Raw genomic sequence first — 21,031 nt, 5'->3', positions numbered from 1 at the left:
ACGTTGCAAAAACATCACTGCCAATGACATGAAACACAACTTCATTATGAAAGCAGACAGTGACTTTAAAGCAGGCACTGGCACTGGAGAGCAAGGTGGAGCTCTGGCAATTCTCTACAGCAGATATGGAAGACAGGGTGGTCCAACCCAGAACCAGCAGCAAGCAGGAGACTGGGTGGTGACAGTGCCAGGAAGGGGACCAGACTGTATAAAGCTGGAGTAACAAACAAACCAAAACATTCTTGGCAGAAGGACTCAGCAAAGAACATTAGGAAGTGTTTTAGACTCCAGCTGGCTATGCTGCTTTCAAAGCAGACACAAAAACCAAAACTTGCTGCTGTGCTGCTCTGAGTCTGTAGGTTAAGACTCACACTCGTACAATTCATCAGGGAGACAGACGAGACCAGTTTTTGCTCACTCTTCCTCACTCCACATCCACATCTTCCCAGACCTCTTCCCAAATCCTGACACTACAGCACTTGCTCAGGCAGAGATGCCTGCAGTGATGGAGCAGCCATGTGGTTCATGTAGCAATGATGGAAACAAACACAGCACAGACCAGTGAGTAACCAGGTTCTGATTTCTTAAAACAGGAGGACAAAGGAAAAATACCATGAGTGATCACATGATTGAGCTTAAGCCCCTTCTTGAAAACAAAAAGTACTTTTGTAACATGTAAAAGTGCTCTATATTCTACTGTATCAAATGCAGGAATCTCAGCATTCACTAGATCAGTTTTGGAGACCATTAAGTAGTTAGTACAGAAGCTATTTCATTTTCAAGGCCCAATATGTGCTATCACTGTCTCAAAAACTGGCAGATGAATAAGCTATGATAGCTACAGCTACATTATGAAGTCTTTATGCAAAATATTGGAAGAAAATTCCAAAGGCTAATTTATTTTCACTTGTTAATTATAATTCAGTTGTGCTTTAATAACTGAAAACCAGAAATTGTGTAAAAAGTCAGGTGATAAAAAAAGCAAATACAAAAGTGAAGTGGCAATACAAGAACAAGGGAGGAAAAAACCTGGTAAGATTAAGAATAGCATTTAAATATAAAAATTTATTTAGGTGAAGTCACAAACAGTTTGATATCAATTTACAAACACTTTATGTTATGCATATTATTGGAAATATTGAGAAAGGGAGAGGACATAAGGGCAGCTTTTTCCTGAAACAACTAAAGGCCAACCCTTACCATCATGCGCATTACTGGATCATAGCATTACCCTGACCACACCCCTTAGTATGCAAGGAAAAAGGAGAAGAAAACAACATACTGAGATGCCAAATGAAAACTGTGAATCAGTGAAAAAGATTTTCATGAACACCAAACTACAAAGGTCTAGTCTGATGGTCACGATTTTAAGTAATCTACTAGGATAAAAACAAAATTATAACTTAGGTCAATCATTATAATTGATGAAGAATTTTGTAATGCACAGTTGGGCTATTTGACAATGACAGTAATGGTTAATGCAGAACAATGGAAAGAGGATACTGAGCCTAACAGAATAATTCTGTTGACAACCTGAGTTATTATCCCAAGTGTATGATACTTTTCTGAGTCAAATACACATTTATGTTGCAGATACTCTCAATGAAATGGCAAAAGTAACAGCTGTAACAATACAAGTTATGATTTATTTTTTTTAAACAAATATAATACATAGGGTTCTGAAGTGTCCGGTTGTGATCTGCAAAGATCCAGGATTGCACACAAGTTTGGTCAAATGAGAAGGTTTAATCTGCGCATTAAATTGGCTTTTACTTTCAAAGTAGTATTTTAGGGCAGGATTCTCCTCCGGGAGAGTGCTCCTGACCTCATTCAACCAGTGTTCAATTTATTCACCTTCCTGAATCTTTGCCCTCTTTGGATAGTCTGTGACAAGTGCTGCGCTGCAGGAATTCCTGTTTTCCAGCAAACTGGCTTGCTCTGCAGGTTTGTAGTCCATTGTTACAATTGCTGATTGGTAAAATGAATTTCCTACGTCTTCTCTAGCACAGCTTGCAACGCAACAGAAGCAGAGGTAAAAGAATGCACTAGAATACCAGAGCTCCACTTAAACACCAACGGAGTCAGGCTGTTGGCACCAATAAGAAATTCTGTATTTAACAAATCTGCAAATATTTAAGATCCAAAGTTATTCAGTTTTATAAATAAACTCACCCACTTAGTCTGACTCCCATCCCAACTGGTCTTCTGTTTTCATGGAGTCTGGGGAAAAAAAAAGAGTTGTCTGAAGTTATACACACAGACATAAATTTGCAGGAATGACTCTCACCTATCCTACACACACACCAATTATCGCACTGAAACTACAACTAGGATTTCTCACTTTGTTCTTTCCATGTAATGCAAATTTACAGCTCTTCACCAGTGCCTTAGAAAGGACAGTTGTGCTCAGACACAATGCTTTCTACACTTTGACTTAATTTTTACTGTTTAACCCTCTGTGGAAATGCAGAATTAGAGATACAGGCACTAAAAACTAAATGACGCTGAAATTCAAGGAGTCTTGGACTAAAAGGGGGAATGAAATCCAGTCAAGCTGCCTAACACTATCCCTCGAAACTACAAAAAGAAAATAATTTCAAAACAACAGCCTGGTAAAAAAGGTTTTTGTAAAACACCTCCTCTTCCTCTTGACAGTGTGAATGTTGAAAAGCTTAGGTTCTGTTCTAAGTCTTGAGGCCATAAAAGGCTATTCTCTCCCATTTTAATTCTCCAGTTCTTTTGCCCAAGTGTGATGTCGCATCTTATTTTGTTGACGTAGTTTTATACAACATAAAGAGAGCTTGCAACAAACTGAGGAGATACGGGGAAAGTGCACAGGTCACCTCCAAGAAAATATTTCCTTGCTGTGACCATGCCAATGACAAATTCATGCTTTATCCTAGGCCTCATCTACATTTGACAGCTGCCTAAACCGTCATTTCATTTAAGGACATTTTTAAAGAGTTAAGACACTATATGCTACCAATTAAAAACTGCTCCAGTAACAGAAAGGTGGCTGAAACCACAACAATTAATTGCCCAAGTTTTACTTTTTCATTGTGCTGTGAAAGTACCACTCATTTTACAAACATTAAACTTTTGATATTTTGTAAGAGTTAAAATAAACATGTTTATTTTTTTTTTCTTTACACTTTCTGGGGGAAAAAAAATACAACAATGCCACTGATAAAAATCAACTAGGAAGTTTCTATAAAATCAATGGGGATTGAGACCCCTGGTGCCTCAGCAGAAAACCCAGCAAAGCTCAGCACTGACAGACCAGCTGCTGTGGAAGAAGTTACAAGAGTGGTTAACATGACAAGCTGAAGGTCCAGTCTCACATGAGATGAAAGCTATAAGCCACTGCCCATCTGGTGCTCACATAAGATCTGTAGGAAAACAAGAACTGAGCTGTTCACCTTGAGAATGGAGAAATGTAAACAGACATATCAGAAAAATTGCAGAACACAGAGCATCAACCACAGAAGGTGCAAGGCCAGCAGGCCTGGGTTTATCTATCTTACTGCGTGGTGTTTGCTCCCTTTCTATGTCACAGGTTGGCCTAGAGAAGTTACTTTTGATATGTACCAAAGGCAAGACTTGCTGTGATACACCAAGCACTTTCAGATGCCTTGAAAAGGGACCAGGCTAACATGAGTCAAAGCAAAGAACTTAGTCCCCCTGTGCTGGCAATCAGACAAGCACAGCATCTGATAAAGCAACAAAAATTTTTCTGGAAAGCAAAGGTTCTTTCTACAATGGTAAAAAATAATTTATTAGAAATAAACATAGCCATTATAACAGAATCTGTCACCATTCAGCTGGCATGAAGCTCAGCATCCAGCTGAATTTTCTGTGCTGGGGAGTTGGCAGACTGCAGTCACCGGTGCAAGAGAAGCAGCACAACCCCAATACAGACAGGCAGCTGGCTGTGGAGCTCAGCATCACGCCTCAGGCAGGACAAAGGGCAGACCTGCCTGCATCCACCAGACTATACCAATTCATACAGTGATGCCTGTACTGAAAGCAAACCAAGTACACAAAGTCCTCCCTGCTTCTGCTAATCACACTCATCTTTTCCCACAAAACAGGCTCTAACTTGTGAATTAAATCTAGCGAGCCTCCAAACAGGTTTAATCTTCATATCGTGGTGAATTTGCACACTGTGGCCATTCTTGTTAAGTTTAGCTTTATTCATATCAATGTTTTGCCATCCCATGCTGTCTGCAACTGCCCACATGCTCCCATAATAAAGGAGAGTCTGTACTCTTTGCCTTACATACAGATAACTGTATTGCTCAGAAAGTTGATTTTTAAAGACAACTCAAAGGAAAAGAACAAAACCACAGAACATCTTTCTTCTAATGTCTTCAGGAAAATACAAAAATACACCAGAAGAAGGAATTAATGGGGTTCCTATTTTCTGGTGCCTGGAGCAATAAATGCTCAAACATTTGCTCAGAGCATCCATCCGCGTGCACACCGCTCACGGTGGCCAGCCGGGCACCCACGATACCGTGTCCCTATAGTCAACACGAGCAAAGGGTCGGTGCCACGAAACGAGAGCTGCCGACCAAACAAGGGCACCCCAACTGCCCCTTTCTCCTCTTCCCATGCGAGGGAGCGCCATGCCCGGCCAGCAGAGCAGAGAAACACGCGGCCATCGGCCCATCACACCTGGCTTTTCTCCTCCTGCTTGGGGCTCTGGCCCGGCGGTGGCGGCTGGGCCGGCGAGGCCTGTGTCTCGCTGTCGGTACGCAGGCGTCTGGGGACAAGAGACTTGAGGGGCGCCATCCACTTCATCCACAGGTCCAAGTCGACGTCGCCCCAGGGCAGCGAGGGGTTCTTGGCCGCCCGCCGCCGGAAATCCTCATCGTAGTTCATCCAGGAGGTGCCCCCGTAGGTGGCGTGCAGCTTGCGGATGGTGTCCAGGTACTTGAACATGGCTCCGCAGCGCGCCGGGTGCTTCTCGCACAGCACGCTGGCGTACACCAGGAAGGCCGAGACCCACTGGTCCAGCGTGTCCCCCGGGCGCGGGCCGTGCTCGGGGGCCAGCTCTGTGTGGAGCAAGGAAAAGAGGTCAATGAACTCCCCCCGCCAGATCCGCTCCTTCGTGGCCTTGGCCAACTTGTAGCCCAGCGGCCGCCGCAGCCCCACGTAGGGGGTGGCCGCCGCCTCGGCCTCGCCCTGCCCCGCCGCCGCCGCTGCTGCCGGAGCCGGAGCTGGGGCCGGAGCAGGAGCAGGGGCTGGAGCTGGGGCCGGAGCCGGGGCCGGGGCCCCGGCCGCGCCGCTCGCCGCTGCCGCCTCGGCGCAGGGGCTGGCGGCCGCCGCCGCTGCCGCCGCCGCCCCCAGCGCGGCCTGGCGCTCCAGCCAGCGCGGGTTCACGTAGACGGTCCGCAGGCGCGGCGCGGCCCCGGCCGCCGCCGCTGCCGCCGCCCGCGCCGAGCCCTCGGCGCCGGGCTGAAGCCGCAGCACGGCCAGGGCGGCGGGCGCGCCGGCGGGCAGGTCGCTGCCGTCCCGCCGCGGGGCCGGCTGGGCCGCCGCCGGCACCTGCAGCAGCGAGGGCGCCGCCCAGGGCGGCGAGCCGCCCCTAGGCCCGGCCGCCGCCGCCAGCGCCTCTAGGCCTGGGAGGCCGAGCCGCGAGCCGGGCGCCACCGCGCCGAGCACCCATCGGGTCTCGGCGATCCCGGTGCGGTCCCGGGGGCTCCGCGACCTCCCCTCCTCGCGGCGGCCGGCGAGCGCCGTCCCCAGCGTTAGCGGGGCCGCGACTCCGGCCCGGCGGCGGCGGCGGCTCCGCCGCCTCCCACGTGGCATCGGCACGGCGGCTGCGGGCGGCGCGCGCCGCGGGGGGCGGGGCCGCGGGGCGGGGCCAGAGCCGAATCCCCGCCCCCGGGCGGCCCCGGCCCCGCCCCCCGCGGCTCCGCGATCCCCGGGACGTTCCAGGGGATTGTCCGGGCGGCGCTGGAATGCCGGGACGGGAGCGCAGAGAGCGGAACGCTCTGCCTCTCGCTCAAAAAATGACCCCAATCCCCGTGTATATATATATGCATGCTCCATACATACATGTATATCTAAATGTACGTATGTATGTGCACACACATTTACAAATACGTACACCACTTTTAGTTACATATACCATATGCTATATAACAGATTTGCACACTGTATATATAACTTCTGTAAGGATATGTAGTAAGCACCTTATGTCTACATAAGGTGCCTACTACATATCCCTATATGTCATTATTATTGCTTCAGTATAGCAAATGTTTTGAGGAACAATGGCATTACATTGCTTCTCCCTTCCAGTATAAATAAGCCTTTTTCTCTTTACAGAAAATTGCTTTTTAATTTTTTTTTGGGGATGCTGTCACACAGATTGAGCTTTCCTAGCTAAGAACTGAGTAGTGCTTAGCTAGGAAGGTTGAGCCCCACTGGAGTAAAAGCTGGGTGCTGGCTCCTTGTGTGGACTTATGCACCCCACTCCACAGCTACTCCCACAAACACTTCTCTTCTGGACGAGCAGCCTTGAGTGCTGTGCCGAAGTGTTTATAGATCAATTGCACCACAACAAAGACAAAAGTTCTGTTAAAAAAATATAACAGTTCTTTCATTTTCACAGAAAGACTGGAAGAGATACATTTTAGATTAAATCCTTTTTGAACAAAAAAATCGAATCCCAGGAATGACAAACTTAGGAATTCTTCTGTAAGAAAAAAAAAAGTAAGGTAAAAGAGTGGCTTTGGATTTTTTTTTAATGCTTAATAAGTTCTAAATAAATAATTAGAGTAGCAAAAAGTTACTATTTTCCAAATCACCTTTATTTTCAGGGATTTTTCAGAAATCTGAACAAACCAGGCTTTTTCATTCTTAAGATGAATACACTCTCATTTTGATAAAAAAATTTTTTTTTAAAATTCAACCATTAACAGGTGACAGTCACTCCTTCCAATTTCAGTTTAACCAGGCATCAATAAAACCAGACATTGTTAAAATAACAATAAGACCATAGTTTCTCTAAAATGTAAGCATGTTACATGCTTGTTACAAAGTCAAGTGATAGCCATTTACACAAAGTCTCTGAAAATTTTCTGAAGGTTAAGGTTTTCTTGACTTTGCTTCAAAATTAATATTTGTTTAGAACCAGAAAGTGATTCAAGTTGGAGGGAAGCTCAAGAGGTCTATACTCCAACCTCCTGGTCACAGAAAGGCAAAAACTCAACTAAGACAAGATTGCTTAGTGCCTGCTTCAGTTAGATCTTGAAAACCATCAGTGATAGGAATCCCATAACCTGTTCCAGTATTGATGATTACCCTTGGTAAATCCATGCTGAGTCTTTCCAGTCACATTTTTCTCCTCCATGTGCCCACAAGTTCTCTTCCAAGAGAACTTGCTTTTGTGATTTTCCTCAAGTGAAGCCACCAGCCTCTAGCAGCTTAGGTAGTCCTTGCTCTTTTTGAAGACAGGTGCAACTTTTAGCCTTTTCCAAGCCATTAGGTATTTCTCCAAATTTTGATGGCCTTTCAAATATAAAAAGTGGCTTTCCAGCGACATTATCCAGCTATTTGAGCACCCTCAGATTCATCCCTTCTGGTTCCTGAGACTTCATTTGTCTGTGACTCCTCAAGAAAAGATCCACAACCTGGTCCTTTCCCCCTGTTTAGAGGTTTTTTCACCTTGAGGCACAAAGGGCTGGGAGACTTTGTTGGTGAATGTCAAGGCAATGAAGGCATAAATAGAAATAATTTTGTGCCAATTCTACAGGTTTTTTAAATACCTCCCAGGACAGTGCCTCCACCACTTCCTTGGGCAGCCTGTTCCAGTGTTTTGCCTCAGAAAAGAAGGGCTAGCAGCATCAGATCAACCAGTATTATCTCACTAATCCTCTGCAGATATGGCTGCCCAGACAGTATCTTGTGGCTGGAAGTTATCAGTAAAATTTGGGAATTAGGACTGTGTTTTTGTCCTGTGCCTGCACCATGCCCACTAAGAGCTCAGGCCTATTTCAGGATGGTGATGCCAGGTCTCACAATAATGCAGTTCATAGTGATAATGAACAGAAACTTCAAAAATAATCAGTAAGTGGTTTTATTGCTATTACCCCTGAAAGATGCAGACAGCAGCTAAGAGCAGCAGTGAAGTTGTCTACATGGATCATCTCTATGCACATGCTGCATTTACTCTTTGAATTGCAGCTGTGATCCTCTCTGTCTCATTAAAACTGTAATTTTTGATGGAGGCTTTCACGAAGAAAACCAGCTGAGCAATAAGTAATACCTGGGCTGAGCAGGTGGAAATAAGAATGCTTTGCCTCCACTTCATTTAGAGCTGCTGCTTGTGACGAATGCTCCTAACTATGCACTTATCTGATCGTTTCAGTCTCCTTTCACAGGCTGTGTGTGCAGCCTGTAAGGATCTGAATTGGAAACTTGGGGGTTTGCCTGCTGGCAACCGGCTGTGCCCAGGAGTGTCAGCCCTTCAAAGTGGGCAGGGCACCTCACTGCTTCAGGGAACTGCTGCTGGTGAATTCTGGAGGCAAATGTGCTTGTCCTCTCTGCTCCTCATGTGATGAGTTCCTTACAGCTCCGAATTTCCCTCTCTGCCTTTTTCCTCATGTCTTCCTGTCCCTTTATGTTCCCATGATGTTTGTACAGGACAAAAAGAGCAAATACTTGGAGCCACACGTGTATATTTGTATTTGCAGATGTGTCTCAACTAAATTGCTAGAATAGGCTCAGAACTGCAAAAACAAATGCAGATTGTCTGATGCTTCAGACCTTCTTTTTAGTCTCAAGCATGAGACATTATTGAAGGCATTAATGAGGAGGCAAAATGAAATGAAGCTCTAAACAGAAACAGCTGCAACCTTAGCTGTGGAGGAACTTGGAATTAGGCAATAGGACAGTTTATGAAAATAAGAGGGAAAAGTTACTTTGCAGACCAAGAAAAAAAAAATCTAATTTGGAAACATTACCTAAAAGCAGAACACCTCCCTTTGAAAGAGGATGTACTTGTGTGCTGTAGCTGTTCACTTTAAACAGAGCCACAGAGGAGAGAACTGCCTACTCTATTGATGAAACCAGTAAGTGCTGCCATAGAGCATTTACCTGCATTGACTCCAGGACCCCAGAGAGAACAACACAACCCTTCACTAGGGTTTGAGGAGAAAATGCAGCAGGAGGAGAAAATAACCCTTGTGTTATTTTCTAAAGCACTTTTTTTTTTTTTTTTTTTTTCCCAAAATAACCAATCTTTTTCTAAACAAATTTTCTAAGAGCTGCTTGCAACAGTTTTGGGGAGACTGGGGTTTTTGGAGCTGGTGGGTTTTCAAGTCAAAAGAAGGATGCTTAGGCCCCATGGAATCAGCAGTCTAACTGTGAGCTCATCTGAGACTGGGGAGGTTCGCCACTTGCAGAGGGGTTGTCCTTGGGCATCTTCCACTTACTCCACAAATAAAAGGTCAAGAAGAAAAACAGGGTTTGGTGCTGTGTGTTTTGCTTTCCAACTTGAAAAATTTAGCAGCTGTAGCATTCACTGACACAATAGCAACAGAACCAAACCGACCCATGAAGCTAAAGGTTACTTAATAAAGTTTAAACACAGAGTAAATAAATGATGGTGTTGGAGATCCAGGAAAAACCTGACAAACATCGCAGCTGAACTCCCCCAGTGAGGGGAGGAGAACTGTTGATATTCCCAGCTAGGAGCAGCGGCAGGAGCCAGATTCTGCAGCTGAGGGGCTGCTTCCTTCACTCCAGGTGAGAAGGGGCTGGCTGCCTTCATGGAGCTGCATGGTATTGTCCCTCTCTGTGCGTTCTGTTTCTGCATTTCTTTACAATTTTGCTTTCTGTAAGTTTGCTCTGTCTCTCTGGTAAATGTTTCATTCCTTATGCTTGCAGTGGGAACAGGGAAAGTCTCAATGGAAGATAAACATGTTCAGTTACTTGTCCTGAGGAGGCACTGGTCCCACTCCTGTCCTTTTCTGTGACAGTGAGGTACTCAGCAGACGAGTTACAGGTGACCCACGCTGCCTGTGGGGCTCCCGTCCATGCGCCCTCAAAGGAGGTGTTTCAGAGGATGGAAGAGAGACGTGGGCCAGAACACAGCTACCAATCGAGCTCCGTTGAAGACCCTGTCCCGTGTGCCGCACAATGCGAGTATCCTGTTTGTTGCTGGAAGTTTTTTCTGGAGACATCATCTCTGCCCGACACAGCCGGGCCGGGGCGGACGGAGGTTCCGTAAGCAGCAGCGGGGCCGGAGTGGGACGCGGCGCAGGGCTCAGAAGGGTCAGACCCAGGCTCGGCTGCACCTCGGGAGCGATCGTTCCGGAGAACAGCTGCCCGCCGCTGCTCGATCCGTCCCCAAACGCAACTGCACCGTCCCAGGGCCCGCAGCGCCGGTGCCCGCGCAGCCCGGCGGGGCCGCCTGCCCCGCGCCCCCGACGGGGCCGTCCCGCGGCACAGCGAGGTGCGGGCGACACCGGCAGCGGCCCTTCCCGCCCCGTGAATGGAGGCGGACGGGCCCCGCCGCCGCCGGACCCGACCGGCTGTGCGTGTGTGTGTGTGCGTGGGGCGGCCCGCGACTCCCTGCCCATCGCGGCTGAGGGGGGAGTGACTCTGGCAGCCTGCGGCGAGCCCAGATAAAAGCTCCGCTGCTGCCGTTTTCCCTCCCCTTTTCTCTCGTAACTTTTTTTTTTTTTTTTTTTTCCCTCTCCCTCCCAGCAAAGTGACCGCGCCGGCGGCAGCCCCGGAGCAGCCCCAGCGCCGGACGCCGCCATGAGCCCCGCGGTGCCGCCGTCGGGCCGCGCTGCTGGGGGCTGAGCCCGGCCGAGAGAACGCCCCGAGGGTCGCTCCGCGCCGCCCTGGCGGGGGCTGGAGGCAGAGGCAGAGAGAGCCCAGGCAGGACCCCCGGCCGCCCCGCCGTGCCCGGGGCAGCGCCCGCCGCGATGTCGGCGCAGAGCCTGCTGAGCAGCGTCTTCTCCTGCTCCTCCCCGGCCGCCGCCGCCCCCGCCGCCGCCAAGAGCCTCTCCAAGCGGAGGCTCCGCCAGACGCGCAGCCTCGACCCCGCCATCATCGGCGGCGGCCGGGAGGACGGCGAGGGCGCGGGGCGGGCGCCGCGGGCGCGGGCCGCCGGCAGCCCCCCGGGGGAGCGCCGCGCTCTTCGGGGCGCCCCGCCGCCCCACGGCGCCTCCTTTTCCACCCCCTGCACCCCACTGGAGCGCTCGCCGCCGGGCAGCGCTCTCTTTGACGAGGAGAGCCTCCGCGGGAAGCGCAGTCCCGGCTGCGAGCTGCCCTTCCTGGCGCGCACCCCCTCGGCCCTGGCGCTGAGCGGCACCGCCAGCCCCGCCAACAGCATCTTCTCCTCGCCCCGGCGCTGGCTGCAGCAAAGGAAGGGGCAACCCTCGCCGCCCGAGCCTCGCCCCGCCGCCTACGTCGTGTGGAAATCCGAGGTAGGCACGCCCGCCCCCGGGGACGGGCACACGCCGCGCCGCCCTCGCCCCCGTTCCCGTTCCCGTGTTTGCCGCCGCCCGGCCCGGCGGGGCTGCCCCACCGCGGTGGGTGCGCGGTGCAGCGGGGCCATCGAGGCCGCCGCGGGTGTTGGTGCCGGCAGCTGGCATCTGCGGCGCTGGACGGCCGGATATTTGAGGTTCCCTCGACGGGTTCCGTGTGTATGTGTCCCAGGCCTGTAAAACCTTCCCCTCCCAGTTTCACACCTCCTAAAGCACGTGATGGCTTCTAACAAGATAGACAAATTGTTTTTAATGTGCACACACCCAGTGAGTTGTGATTTATTTGAAAATGCACATGTGTCAGTACCACATGAAGAATAATTGTATTCCAAGACAAATGCAACTTTGCAATGCAAATATTTATTCATTTAACTTGGACGTCATCGATGTTGGGCTGCAGATACCATACCATGTGGATGAATGTTTCCAAAAAATGTGGCATTGTTTCCTGGTAGCAATTGCTCATCGAGTTGGTTATGCTGAGCCCTTTGTAGCAGAAGAAGAAGAAATTTTTTTTGTTTTGAGAAATTCTCCATCCTGTTCATGGTGATGAGGTTTCCCGCTTAACTGTTTAGTAATGCTTTCTGGAGAACTGGGATCAGAAAACAGCATTTCCATTTCCATTTCAGATGAACTTATTATACACAGTTGGTAATAATTAGATGCACCAATAAAACAGACCCATTGTTGCCATGGGATGTGTAAGTTCTTGTAAAATGGTTACCTTACATAGCAATATCAGATCAAAGCCAAACTGGGCATCATGATACAAAGCACAAGATCACAAAATGCAGTTCTCATAGGCAAAGGCTGCATCTTACCCTGAGCTCCCATATCTCCCTGTCTGCTTGGAGTGTAAAAGTTGTTAGTGTCTGCCAATTGGAATGGACTGTCAACATGTGGATGGCAACTTCAGGCATGCTGGCAACATCCACATGCTGGCTAAGGTTGAAAGAGGTGGTGAAGAATCTTAGCAGTTTTTAAAAATGGATTATTATGAAGTCTTGTAATCAGAAGTTACTCTAAGCAATATTTCATCCTGATGCTTGAATTTTAAGATAGTAAAAAATTCATGGTGTCAAAGAACTTTGTGGGATTTGTAGCATCAGTGAACAGTGAGAAAATAGGTGATCACACTAATCAAGGATAAAAACCTCCAGTGGACAGTGAGATAAAAAGTGATCACACTACTTATGGGTAAGTTTGCTGCTTATCCACTAATGATGTTATAAGGTCTATCAAAAAGTGTAATGTACATAAGGTTTCTGTGCAGAGTTTCCTTACTGGGTCCAAGACTCACAGCATGGCTTCTGATATGTATATCTAGGCAGGTCTTCCTTTTTTCACTGAATCTATGGTGGTGGACACTTGGGGCATTTTTTTCAGATCTGCTGTGTGTCAAAACACACAGCATATCACATCTTCAGACTGCATATAGCAAAGTACTGGTTCTTCCTTAATTTGGTGTGTGTTGAGCATTTTTAAATAGTTAACACCTCACCTTTTTTTTTGGGAGGGATGTCATTGTCCCAGCAGCTACAGTGGTAAGGCTGTGATGTCAGGAGCAGGGTGTGCTGGCCTCCTGCAGTGGGCCAGTGTTGTCATTGTGAATTTTATGTCAGTTCTTGTTTAACCTGATACTCGCTGGTTTCAGAGTTGCTATTTCAAGACGCTATACAGACATGAACTTAGTTGTTCAGCAAAGACATCTACAAATTATATAAATGTATATTTTAGAAGAAACTGCTCATACATAATATTTTTGTTGTTCTCCCTATTATTTTAGGGATGCATCCTAATGGACATTCAGTCTGGTCTCATTATAAAATAGCATTATTAAAAAAGGACTTAGTTGTTTGCTTCCTATTTAGTGTTTATCTGAAGAGGTGCATTTTTTTAAGTGAAGGATTTTTTGTCTCTACAGCTTCATCCTGGCTGTGGCAAAGCAAGTGTGCTTGAGGAGGTGGCAAAACCCACATTTTATTGGGTGAAAAGGAAGTAACTGTTTATAATATTATAGCTTTAAAAGGTCCCATTATTCAAATTATTGTATTCTCAGTAGAAAAATCTGTAGTTCCATTTCTGTTCAGCTTAGGAAATAAAATACATCACAGTAATGATTTTACTTGGCTGTAAAAAACAACTGAATAGATGACTGCCTAATGAAAATAAACATTGAAAGTTTTAGTTGTAGTTTAGTATTTTATTCCCATCCTGTAAGTTGGGAATAAAATAAATGCAAAATCAGTTTTCTTTACCTTCATTCCAACACCTTCATTATAATTGCCCTTTTTAGGAAATATTGCTCTATACCCACTGTGGAAGCAACAGGGTTATGGACCAGGAGATAAGTGTGGGAATTATTTTCTCCCCCGCTACCTTAATCTTTAAAGGAGTAAAGTGAAGTGAAAATGCCATGGAACTCCCCATCAGAACCCCTTCAAAATGATAACTTCTGGGCCAGACCTCCTGCACTGTCCCAAGCTGCATCAGTGTGGTGGCATGCACAGGGACACGTTGAAGGTGGGGTTTGCAGCCTGCACTGGATGAATCCTGCCCTGGGACAGCTGGCGCCTTGGGGCTGCAGGGGCAGGGCACCTGGCCCAGCTCCAGTCAGGTTTTGCTTATTTTACCTTTTTTTTCATTGTAATTATTTGACTTCTGCATTTTATATGACAAGCCTGTCTACTGGCCTAGGGAGAGAAAGGTTGCTGCGAAGTTCATGCCACCATTCATAAATAATTTTTAATGGAATGCCTGAATGCACAGGGGATTTCCAATTTCAGGTCACACCTAAATGTGTTTGCCCTGTATTCTTAGGTCCACAGATTTTTGAATATGAAGCATCATCTGACAGATGTGTCTCTCACTGCCCAGTGACCTGGCAGTTCTTTATTGACATGTTGTTTTCTTCACAAGAACCTTTTTACAACTATAAAGATTATTCTTTGGCAGAACTTTACTTCTCTGACAAGCATTCTTTCACCTTTCTATTTTCTGCTTATGTATATAAGCTGCTTAAATAAAAAACCTGTTCCTGGGTCTGTGGAAATCAGCAACTACATTTCCAGTGGTTTCAGGAGGACAAAGCCAAGGGGGATTTTTAATAAGGGGAAAAAAGCATTCATCTTTAATTCCCATCTGATCTCAGCTGTTCTTTTATGTCGTTTTCCTTAAAGAAAATGCACTTTAACTTGCAAAATTAAGTCTATTATCCTTTCATTAAGTGTTCCATATGCTCAGGTAAGTCTCTAAGTAAGCTAAATATCATGGATAATATGGTAAAAATACCTAGAAATACTTTAATGCCTTGATTCTGCCAAAATTTGTGATACATTTATGCTAACATACCTGAGTAGACCTGCACGAGTTAAGGATGCAAGTGTTTACACTGACTGACTGTCTGAAATACATTTGCTGGGATCAGAATAGCTCAAGATTAATAGATCTGTGTGAAGTCTCAAGTTGTGTTAATTCTTGTGCTTATTTTTCTGTCTTAAAAATGGTAATGGAAAGCCACAGCAAGTGGATAAAAAAATATGGCAAATCATGGGAATGTCTCTGAGTAATCTATTTGTTGTAAGAAACCAAATCTGCACACTTAAATTTATATGGTCTGATTATTTTGCTGTCATAATCTGTGTGTTACTGACTGGTTAAACATTACCATCTCCAACTAGTATGCTTTTTTGGGGGGAGAGCTGATTTTAAAGTGATGGTAGCAAAACATCTGCAGCCTTCCCACCTGCATGCCTGGCCCCTGTGAGGCAGGGAGCAGCATCCTTAGCTTGCAATTTGCTTCTCAGTGAAATCGGGTTGTGGGTGGATGGCTCAGCCTTCCACACCTCCTCCTCCTCCTCCTCCTCCTGGCCTACCCTGTGATCCACTTGCTCGCTGTTGAGCACTACAGGAGGAGTTTTCCATGGCATGGGAGGGAAGGTTGCCCTGGTTCCTCACCAGGTCTTGGGGGAGAAGCCAGGATTTGTCCAAGTGTCTCCTGCACTGCTGGCTGGCCAGGCTGTGATGAGCTGCAAGGATGTTGGAGAAACTAATCTGCACTACCAGAACAACATTGGTTTAGCTGAATTATTTTATAGCATGGCCATCAGGAGTAGTGAACGTTCACAGCACAGGTTTCAGGTGACAGGTGCCTTGGCAGGTCAGCTTTGGTAAATTCACTGGCTTGGTACTTAAGGAGTTTAAATTCATTGGAAAGGCAGTGTAGATTCTCTCTTTCCTTGTAGCAAGTGGGGGTCCTCTCTCCTCTCAGGACAAGAGGAAACGACCTCAAGCTGTGTCAGTGGTGGTTTAGATGGACATCAATTGTGAGAGCAGTATCTGTTACCCTTAAGCACCTTGATACCTCACCCAGAGATTTTGCTGTATGGATAGAAGACATATTGGAACATTTTCCCTTACAGAGCTCTGATTAACTGTCCTGGAAGCAAAATGGGGGTGTAGCATGTTTAAATCTATAACTTGCATTTTTTCTGTTGAGGGGTCTTCTTAATAAGATGTGTGAGAACTGGACTTTGGAAGATTTTTTTTTTTTTATAAACTAAAAACTGTATGTGCTGGTATTTACCAGTGAACTACTCTGTTCTGGAGAGAATATATATATATAAACACTGTTCTGCTTTATTTTCTTTCCTAAGACATTCCAAACCACTGGACATACAGATTAGTTAGTCTCAGCCTGAGTCCATTCCATTCAATGCTGTAAGTGTTCTATAATTACGAAATTTGGTGGGCAGGAATGTTGTGGGTCTCTCATGACAGGAATGCAACTAAAAGGAACTAAATATATTCAGTATTTCCGATTTTGGCAAGTGGTCTCTTCCCATTCTCGACTAAATTACGTCTGAAGACACTGGATGAGAATATGGGGGCTGATGGCTAGGACAGACAGAATTTTTCAAGTGTGCATTGCTTAAGTAATGGGAAAGGAACTTGTGAAAATAATAGAAATGAGACTGAAAAGTAATTTTGAGTAACCTCTAAAATATTAACAACCCAGACTGCTGTCTTGACTTGATGGTGGAGTTGAAGCACATTTAGTTTTGCAGACTCTATTGCATGAGAAGAACTGCAGCTGTGACAGCTTGCAGGTGAAGAACATTTCAGAAGTCTCTTCTACAGTGTTCTGGCTGTACAAGTATTAAGGCTGTACAAGTGTTAAGCCTGTTTGGGGGATTTTTTTTTTCCTTCCAGATGTAAATTTCATAATTGAAGCCAGCAGGGGGTTCTGATCAAGTAGGGCAGAACAGTCATGATGGCATAGTAGTAACTTCAGTGTATTAGTGTCAGAGTTGTAGAGTTAAAATCTTAATTAAAAAAAATACTAAAAATCAAAATCATAATGCCAATCCTGTCTTAGTCTCCTTAGACATGATATAAAGCTGCTCATATTTGATTCTCTGGCTATGTGGCACAGTATTTGAGAGCATAAACACCACTGAAATTAAGCTAACATTTTAAAATGCAACTTTTGTGCATCCTGGGTCCCACTGGTTGCTAGCTGGACCAGGTGTCTGGATTGTGGGAGAAGAGGCCAAATTTTCCATTCACCTTGCAGAAACTGTAAGGAGAGCAATAAGGAGGTTCAGAGCAAGGTTCAGACTTCATTTGAGTTTGCAACTCATTGGGCAGTTTTGGAAGGTACTGAGCTTTCAGACTTCAACAGAGTACTCAAATGTGTGCCTTCCTTTTGGCCAGTGACTGCTAATCAAACCAGAGTATCAGGAAGGAAGCAAGCCTTTAGCTACCATTCAGTCCTAGGAATTTACTTTCTTCACCTCACTTTAAAGCTTTTGTATTAATTATTGTGTACAAATTTTTAAGCTGTGCTTGTTCAAAATAATTCTTATTTTTTAAGTCTTTTCTTATCCTGTAACAATAATACATGTCAATGGAAATGTATGTGGAGGCTTTCTGGTTGAGTTTTAGTTTTTCCTAGATGTGTACAGACTGGCTATTTCAAGTTACATGTTTTTTCCACTCCGGTTGTCAGTTAAGAATTATTAAATCCCCGGGAGAGTTGAGAGAGTTTTTGAAGGATTTGATGAGCTTCCAGTGCCTGATGCTTGCCACATTGTTGTACTGGAACCAGATGCTGGGTACCACATGTTTGTGTTTTTGGACCTAAGTAGGTTAGGTACTGTAGTAGGTCTCTGGCTCATAAAACCAAGCATCAGTTTCACACCCTAAAGCTATCATCCCTGGGTCATCATCCTCACAGTCCTGGCCATGGGAACAGCTTGCATCAGCATCCCCAGTTATGAAACCAGAACTGTCTTTTCTGGATCTTCCTACTTCATCTCATCTGTATCCTCTCAAAGAAAAGACCTTCTTACTTACACTATTTACCCGTGAGGACTCTGAGTGTGTGGGGTCAGAAAGAGATTTTTGAGCACTGCACTTAGTGAGGAGGCACATGAGCAGTCAGTCCAATGCACAAACTCTCCTTGTGGCTGCCAGGAACTTGCTTTTCTCTTTCTCTCCTCTTAGGTTCTGAGTTCTGTTCCACACACTTGGACCTTTTTATGTTGGGCTTGTCTTTTACCCATTTCTAATACACCTTGTTATCAATAGCTTCCTTTATCCTCCCTGCCAAAAATTAAAAAGGAAGATACTGAGTCTTGTTCATCACCTGAAATTCATACTGAAAAAAAAAAAAAAAAAAAAGCTGTTTTACTGTAGCTGTTGCCTGCTATTTGGATTGGCCAAGTCAAATGATAAGTATTTTTCTCATAATCGGACAAACTGGTTTTCAGCAAAGTACAAAGTGTGTTGCAGACCTTGCTAACAAAGGAAGGATTTAGGTTTAGGTTTTTTAGTGCAATTAGGATTTCTTTTGCATTGCCTTGGAATTAGCCTGGACTTGATTTTCAGTGGTGGAACTACATGTACCTCCGCTGAGCACATATAACTGATTTTGCAAGAGGAGGACTAATACAAAATTTCCATTTCTATTTTCAGGTTTTATTTACTTTATCCCTTTGTTTTCTGCCACTGTTGTAATATGGCAAGATCGTTTCTGAGCACTAACTTTCTCATTTTTTCTCTGAAGGGTAATTTCAGTTGAGTAGCACCCTACTGAGACTAATGTGGTGAGAAACCAGTTGGCTGTGCTGTGTTCAGTTTTCATTTGCCTCTCTCTGTAAAAATTTAAAAATACTCCTCCTACAGGAAATGTTTTCAGTTCTGTTATGTCTTTTGCTTCCCACAGGAGGTATTCCTTTTAATTTATTGAATAAACCCATAAAATTTTTGGCACAATAGGGTCTTTGGGCAAGCTGTTTAAGAGATCTCACCATCTTCCGTTTTTAGAAGATGTGCAATTGTTTCTTTATACAGTGCTATGAGGCTCTGGGGCCAGCTAACAATTATGTGAAATGCGAGAATTTGAAGCTAAAGAATGTGAATTGAGACATCTGCTGTCACTTCTCAAATATTGTTATTTTGATAGTCCATATTTCAAATTTGCCCTTCTTAAACCATAATCAATCCCTTTTCTCTTTCCCCTGTCTTCAATCTTAAAAGGATTCTGGGTAATATGTTGCTCTCAATCTCATCACCACAATTCCTTTTGTAAGTGTATGTGTGTATAGGAAGGTTAAATCCTCATAACGTCCTGGTTGGAAATCAGCTCTATTTAACTGTTAATTTAATTTGATGACAGTGCAGACTACTATTTGAAAGGGGTGGTGGGGAAAGAGAGATTGGGATAAATTACATTTTCATACTCCAAAATAAGACTCTATCTACTCCATCATAAATTAGAAAAATATGGTTGAGTTTTCTTGAGGCTGTTTCATAACATTCCTACTGACAAAATATGGCGTGCCTCTTGCTCATTGCTTCACTACTGTTTCTCAAGCATGTGTTTGTGTCTGCATCCAGTGACAGCTTTTGTTCCAGCACACCACAGGAACAGGTCTTGTAGGTCTTTAGAAGGGGGCAGTGAACTCAGAGATGCTACACAGAGTGGGCTCTGCCAGGGAGTGGGTACCAAACCACAGCAAGCCAGGAGAATGAGGCAGCCAGGTTACTTAAATAGACACAATTAGAAGTTTTACATATTTCAGAGATAAAGGGCCTTAATTCTGTATTCACTAAAGGAATCCAATGTAATTGGCAGCCAACATATATGGAGAATTTTAAAGAAACTTTTTAGCATAATAGTTGGTAAGATTTACATTGGCAAATTGACGTACTTTCAGTCTCTGGCACACTGTCCAAAAGGCTTCTCAGCGCTTTTCTCTTCTTGAGGTATGAGCACATATGATTTCCTCACCCTGCCAAGGCTCAGATGGAGCCTTTCTGCTCCATAAACCTCTCCTGAACAGAGGCAGAGTGAATGTAACAGATAAACATACTTTTCTTGGAGTAAATTGTGTGACAGAGCCTCCCACCTGTCTTTTAGCCCAAATGCAGATAAATTACACCACCTCATGTGGGCCAGAGGAAAAGAAGCTAACCATCATTATCATTTAGTGAGCTGTGGAAGGTGTGTAATGTGGAGAGCAGGATATCTGCATACTGCATGAGCAGAAAGGTAGCAAGCAGGTCAAGGGAAGGGACTTCACCCTTGTGGGGCCCCATCTAGGCTCTTTCTACAAGGGAGATGTTGACAAACTGGAGCAAATGGACTGGAGGGCCATCAGGACACTTAAAGGATGAGGGTGCTTAGTGCATGAGGAAAGGATGAGGTTTGTTTCAGCCTGGAGAAGAATCAAGGGGGAATGAAAATCCACTTTTACTACCTACATGGGACTAAGGAGAAGGTACAGCTGGATATTGTCAGTTGCACAATGACAGTCACAAGTTGCAGCATGAGGAATTTTGAGTATGTCTAAGTAAAAAAGCATTCACAGCAGGAGTGGTTAACTTTTGAGATGGGCTCCCCAGAGAGGCTGTGGAGTCTCTGTTCTTGGAAATTTTCAGTCCTTGATAGGTCAAGGCCCAAAGGATTCAATCAAATTTTGAAGATGAGACCCAGCTTTGAGTAGAAAATTGGACCAGATGACCTGCAGAGGTCCCTTCTGACCTAATATTTTCTGTGATTCTGTGACTCCCAAGTATAATTTCTTTCCACAGTAGAATGAAAACTGCTGTTCTCCCTTGTGCTGCAACATACTTTTGATGGGACAGAAGTTGTTGAGTTGCAGAAATTATGATGCTCTCCAGCACCAGCATTGGAAGCAGGCTTGTAGGAAGAGTAATTTCTTTCATTCAATCATTCTCCAAAGCTGTTGGTGTGTTTCTACTCTGTGAGGCATATCCTTACTCTCACTCCTACTCTGCTGGTGTCTCACAAATGCGAAGTAAGCCACAGTAGCTCTTTAAAGGTATCAGTAAAATTCAAAACAAACCCCAGCTAAACCTTTCTGAAATTCAAGTGTTTTGCAGAGGCAGACAGACAGTGCCCTAGCAGAACTTCAGCAGGGATTTGGCAGGGAACTTTCAGTAACTACTTGCCAGGTTGGTTTCCTGCCGCCTCATTTAACCAAGCCAGCCTG

The 21,031-nt window shown here is 45.4% G+C and overlaps 2 protein-coding genes across 2 annotated transcripts in view; one reads left to right on the top strand and one right to left on the bottom strand.

Annotated features, from left to right (window-relative positions):
• Positions 1 to 1,045: 1,045 nt before the first annotated feature.
• On the bottom strand, positions 1,046 to 5,814 carry LOC131096945 (uncharacterized). The gene is made up of 4 exons (XM_058045578.1): positions 5,289 to 5,814; positions 4,678 to 5,222; positions 2,173 to 2,220; positions 1,046 to 2,086 (listed from the first exon to the last, which is right to left on the bottom strand). Exons 1-3 carry the CDS (start codon positions 5,812 to 5,814, stop codon positions 2,212 to 2,214), a joined length of 1,080 nt encoding a protein of 359 aa, XP_057901561.1. The 3' UTR covers positions 1,046 to 2,086; positions 2,173 to 2,211.
• A 5,132-nt stretch (positions 5,815 to 10,946) lies between these two features.
• Positions 10,947 to 21,031, top strand: part of ARHGAP6 (Rho GTPase activating protein 6) — a 313,488-nt gene continuing 303,403 nt past the window's right edge. Inside the window, exon 1 of the mRNA XM_058018515.1 lies at positions 10,947 to 11,450. Coding sequence (XP_057874498.1) covers positions 10,947 to 11,450 — 504 coding nt within the window. The remainder of the gene's footprint in view (positions 11,451 to 21,031) is intronic.

Source organism: Melospiza georgiana, chromosome 2, assembly GCF_028018845.1.
Source record: "Melospiza georgiana isolate bMelGeo1 chromosome 2, bMelGeo1.pri, whole genome shotgun sequence".
Taxonomy (NCBI): domain Eukaryota; kingdom Metazoa; phylum Chordata; class Aves; order Passeriformes; family Passerellidae; genus Melospiza; species Melospiza georgiana.
Note: the sequence above shows the minus strand (reverse complement) of the source record. Positions and strands in the feature narration are given on the sequence as shown.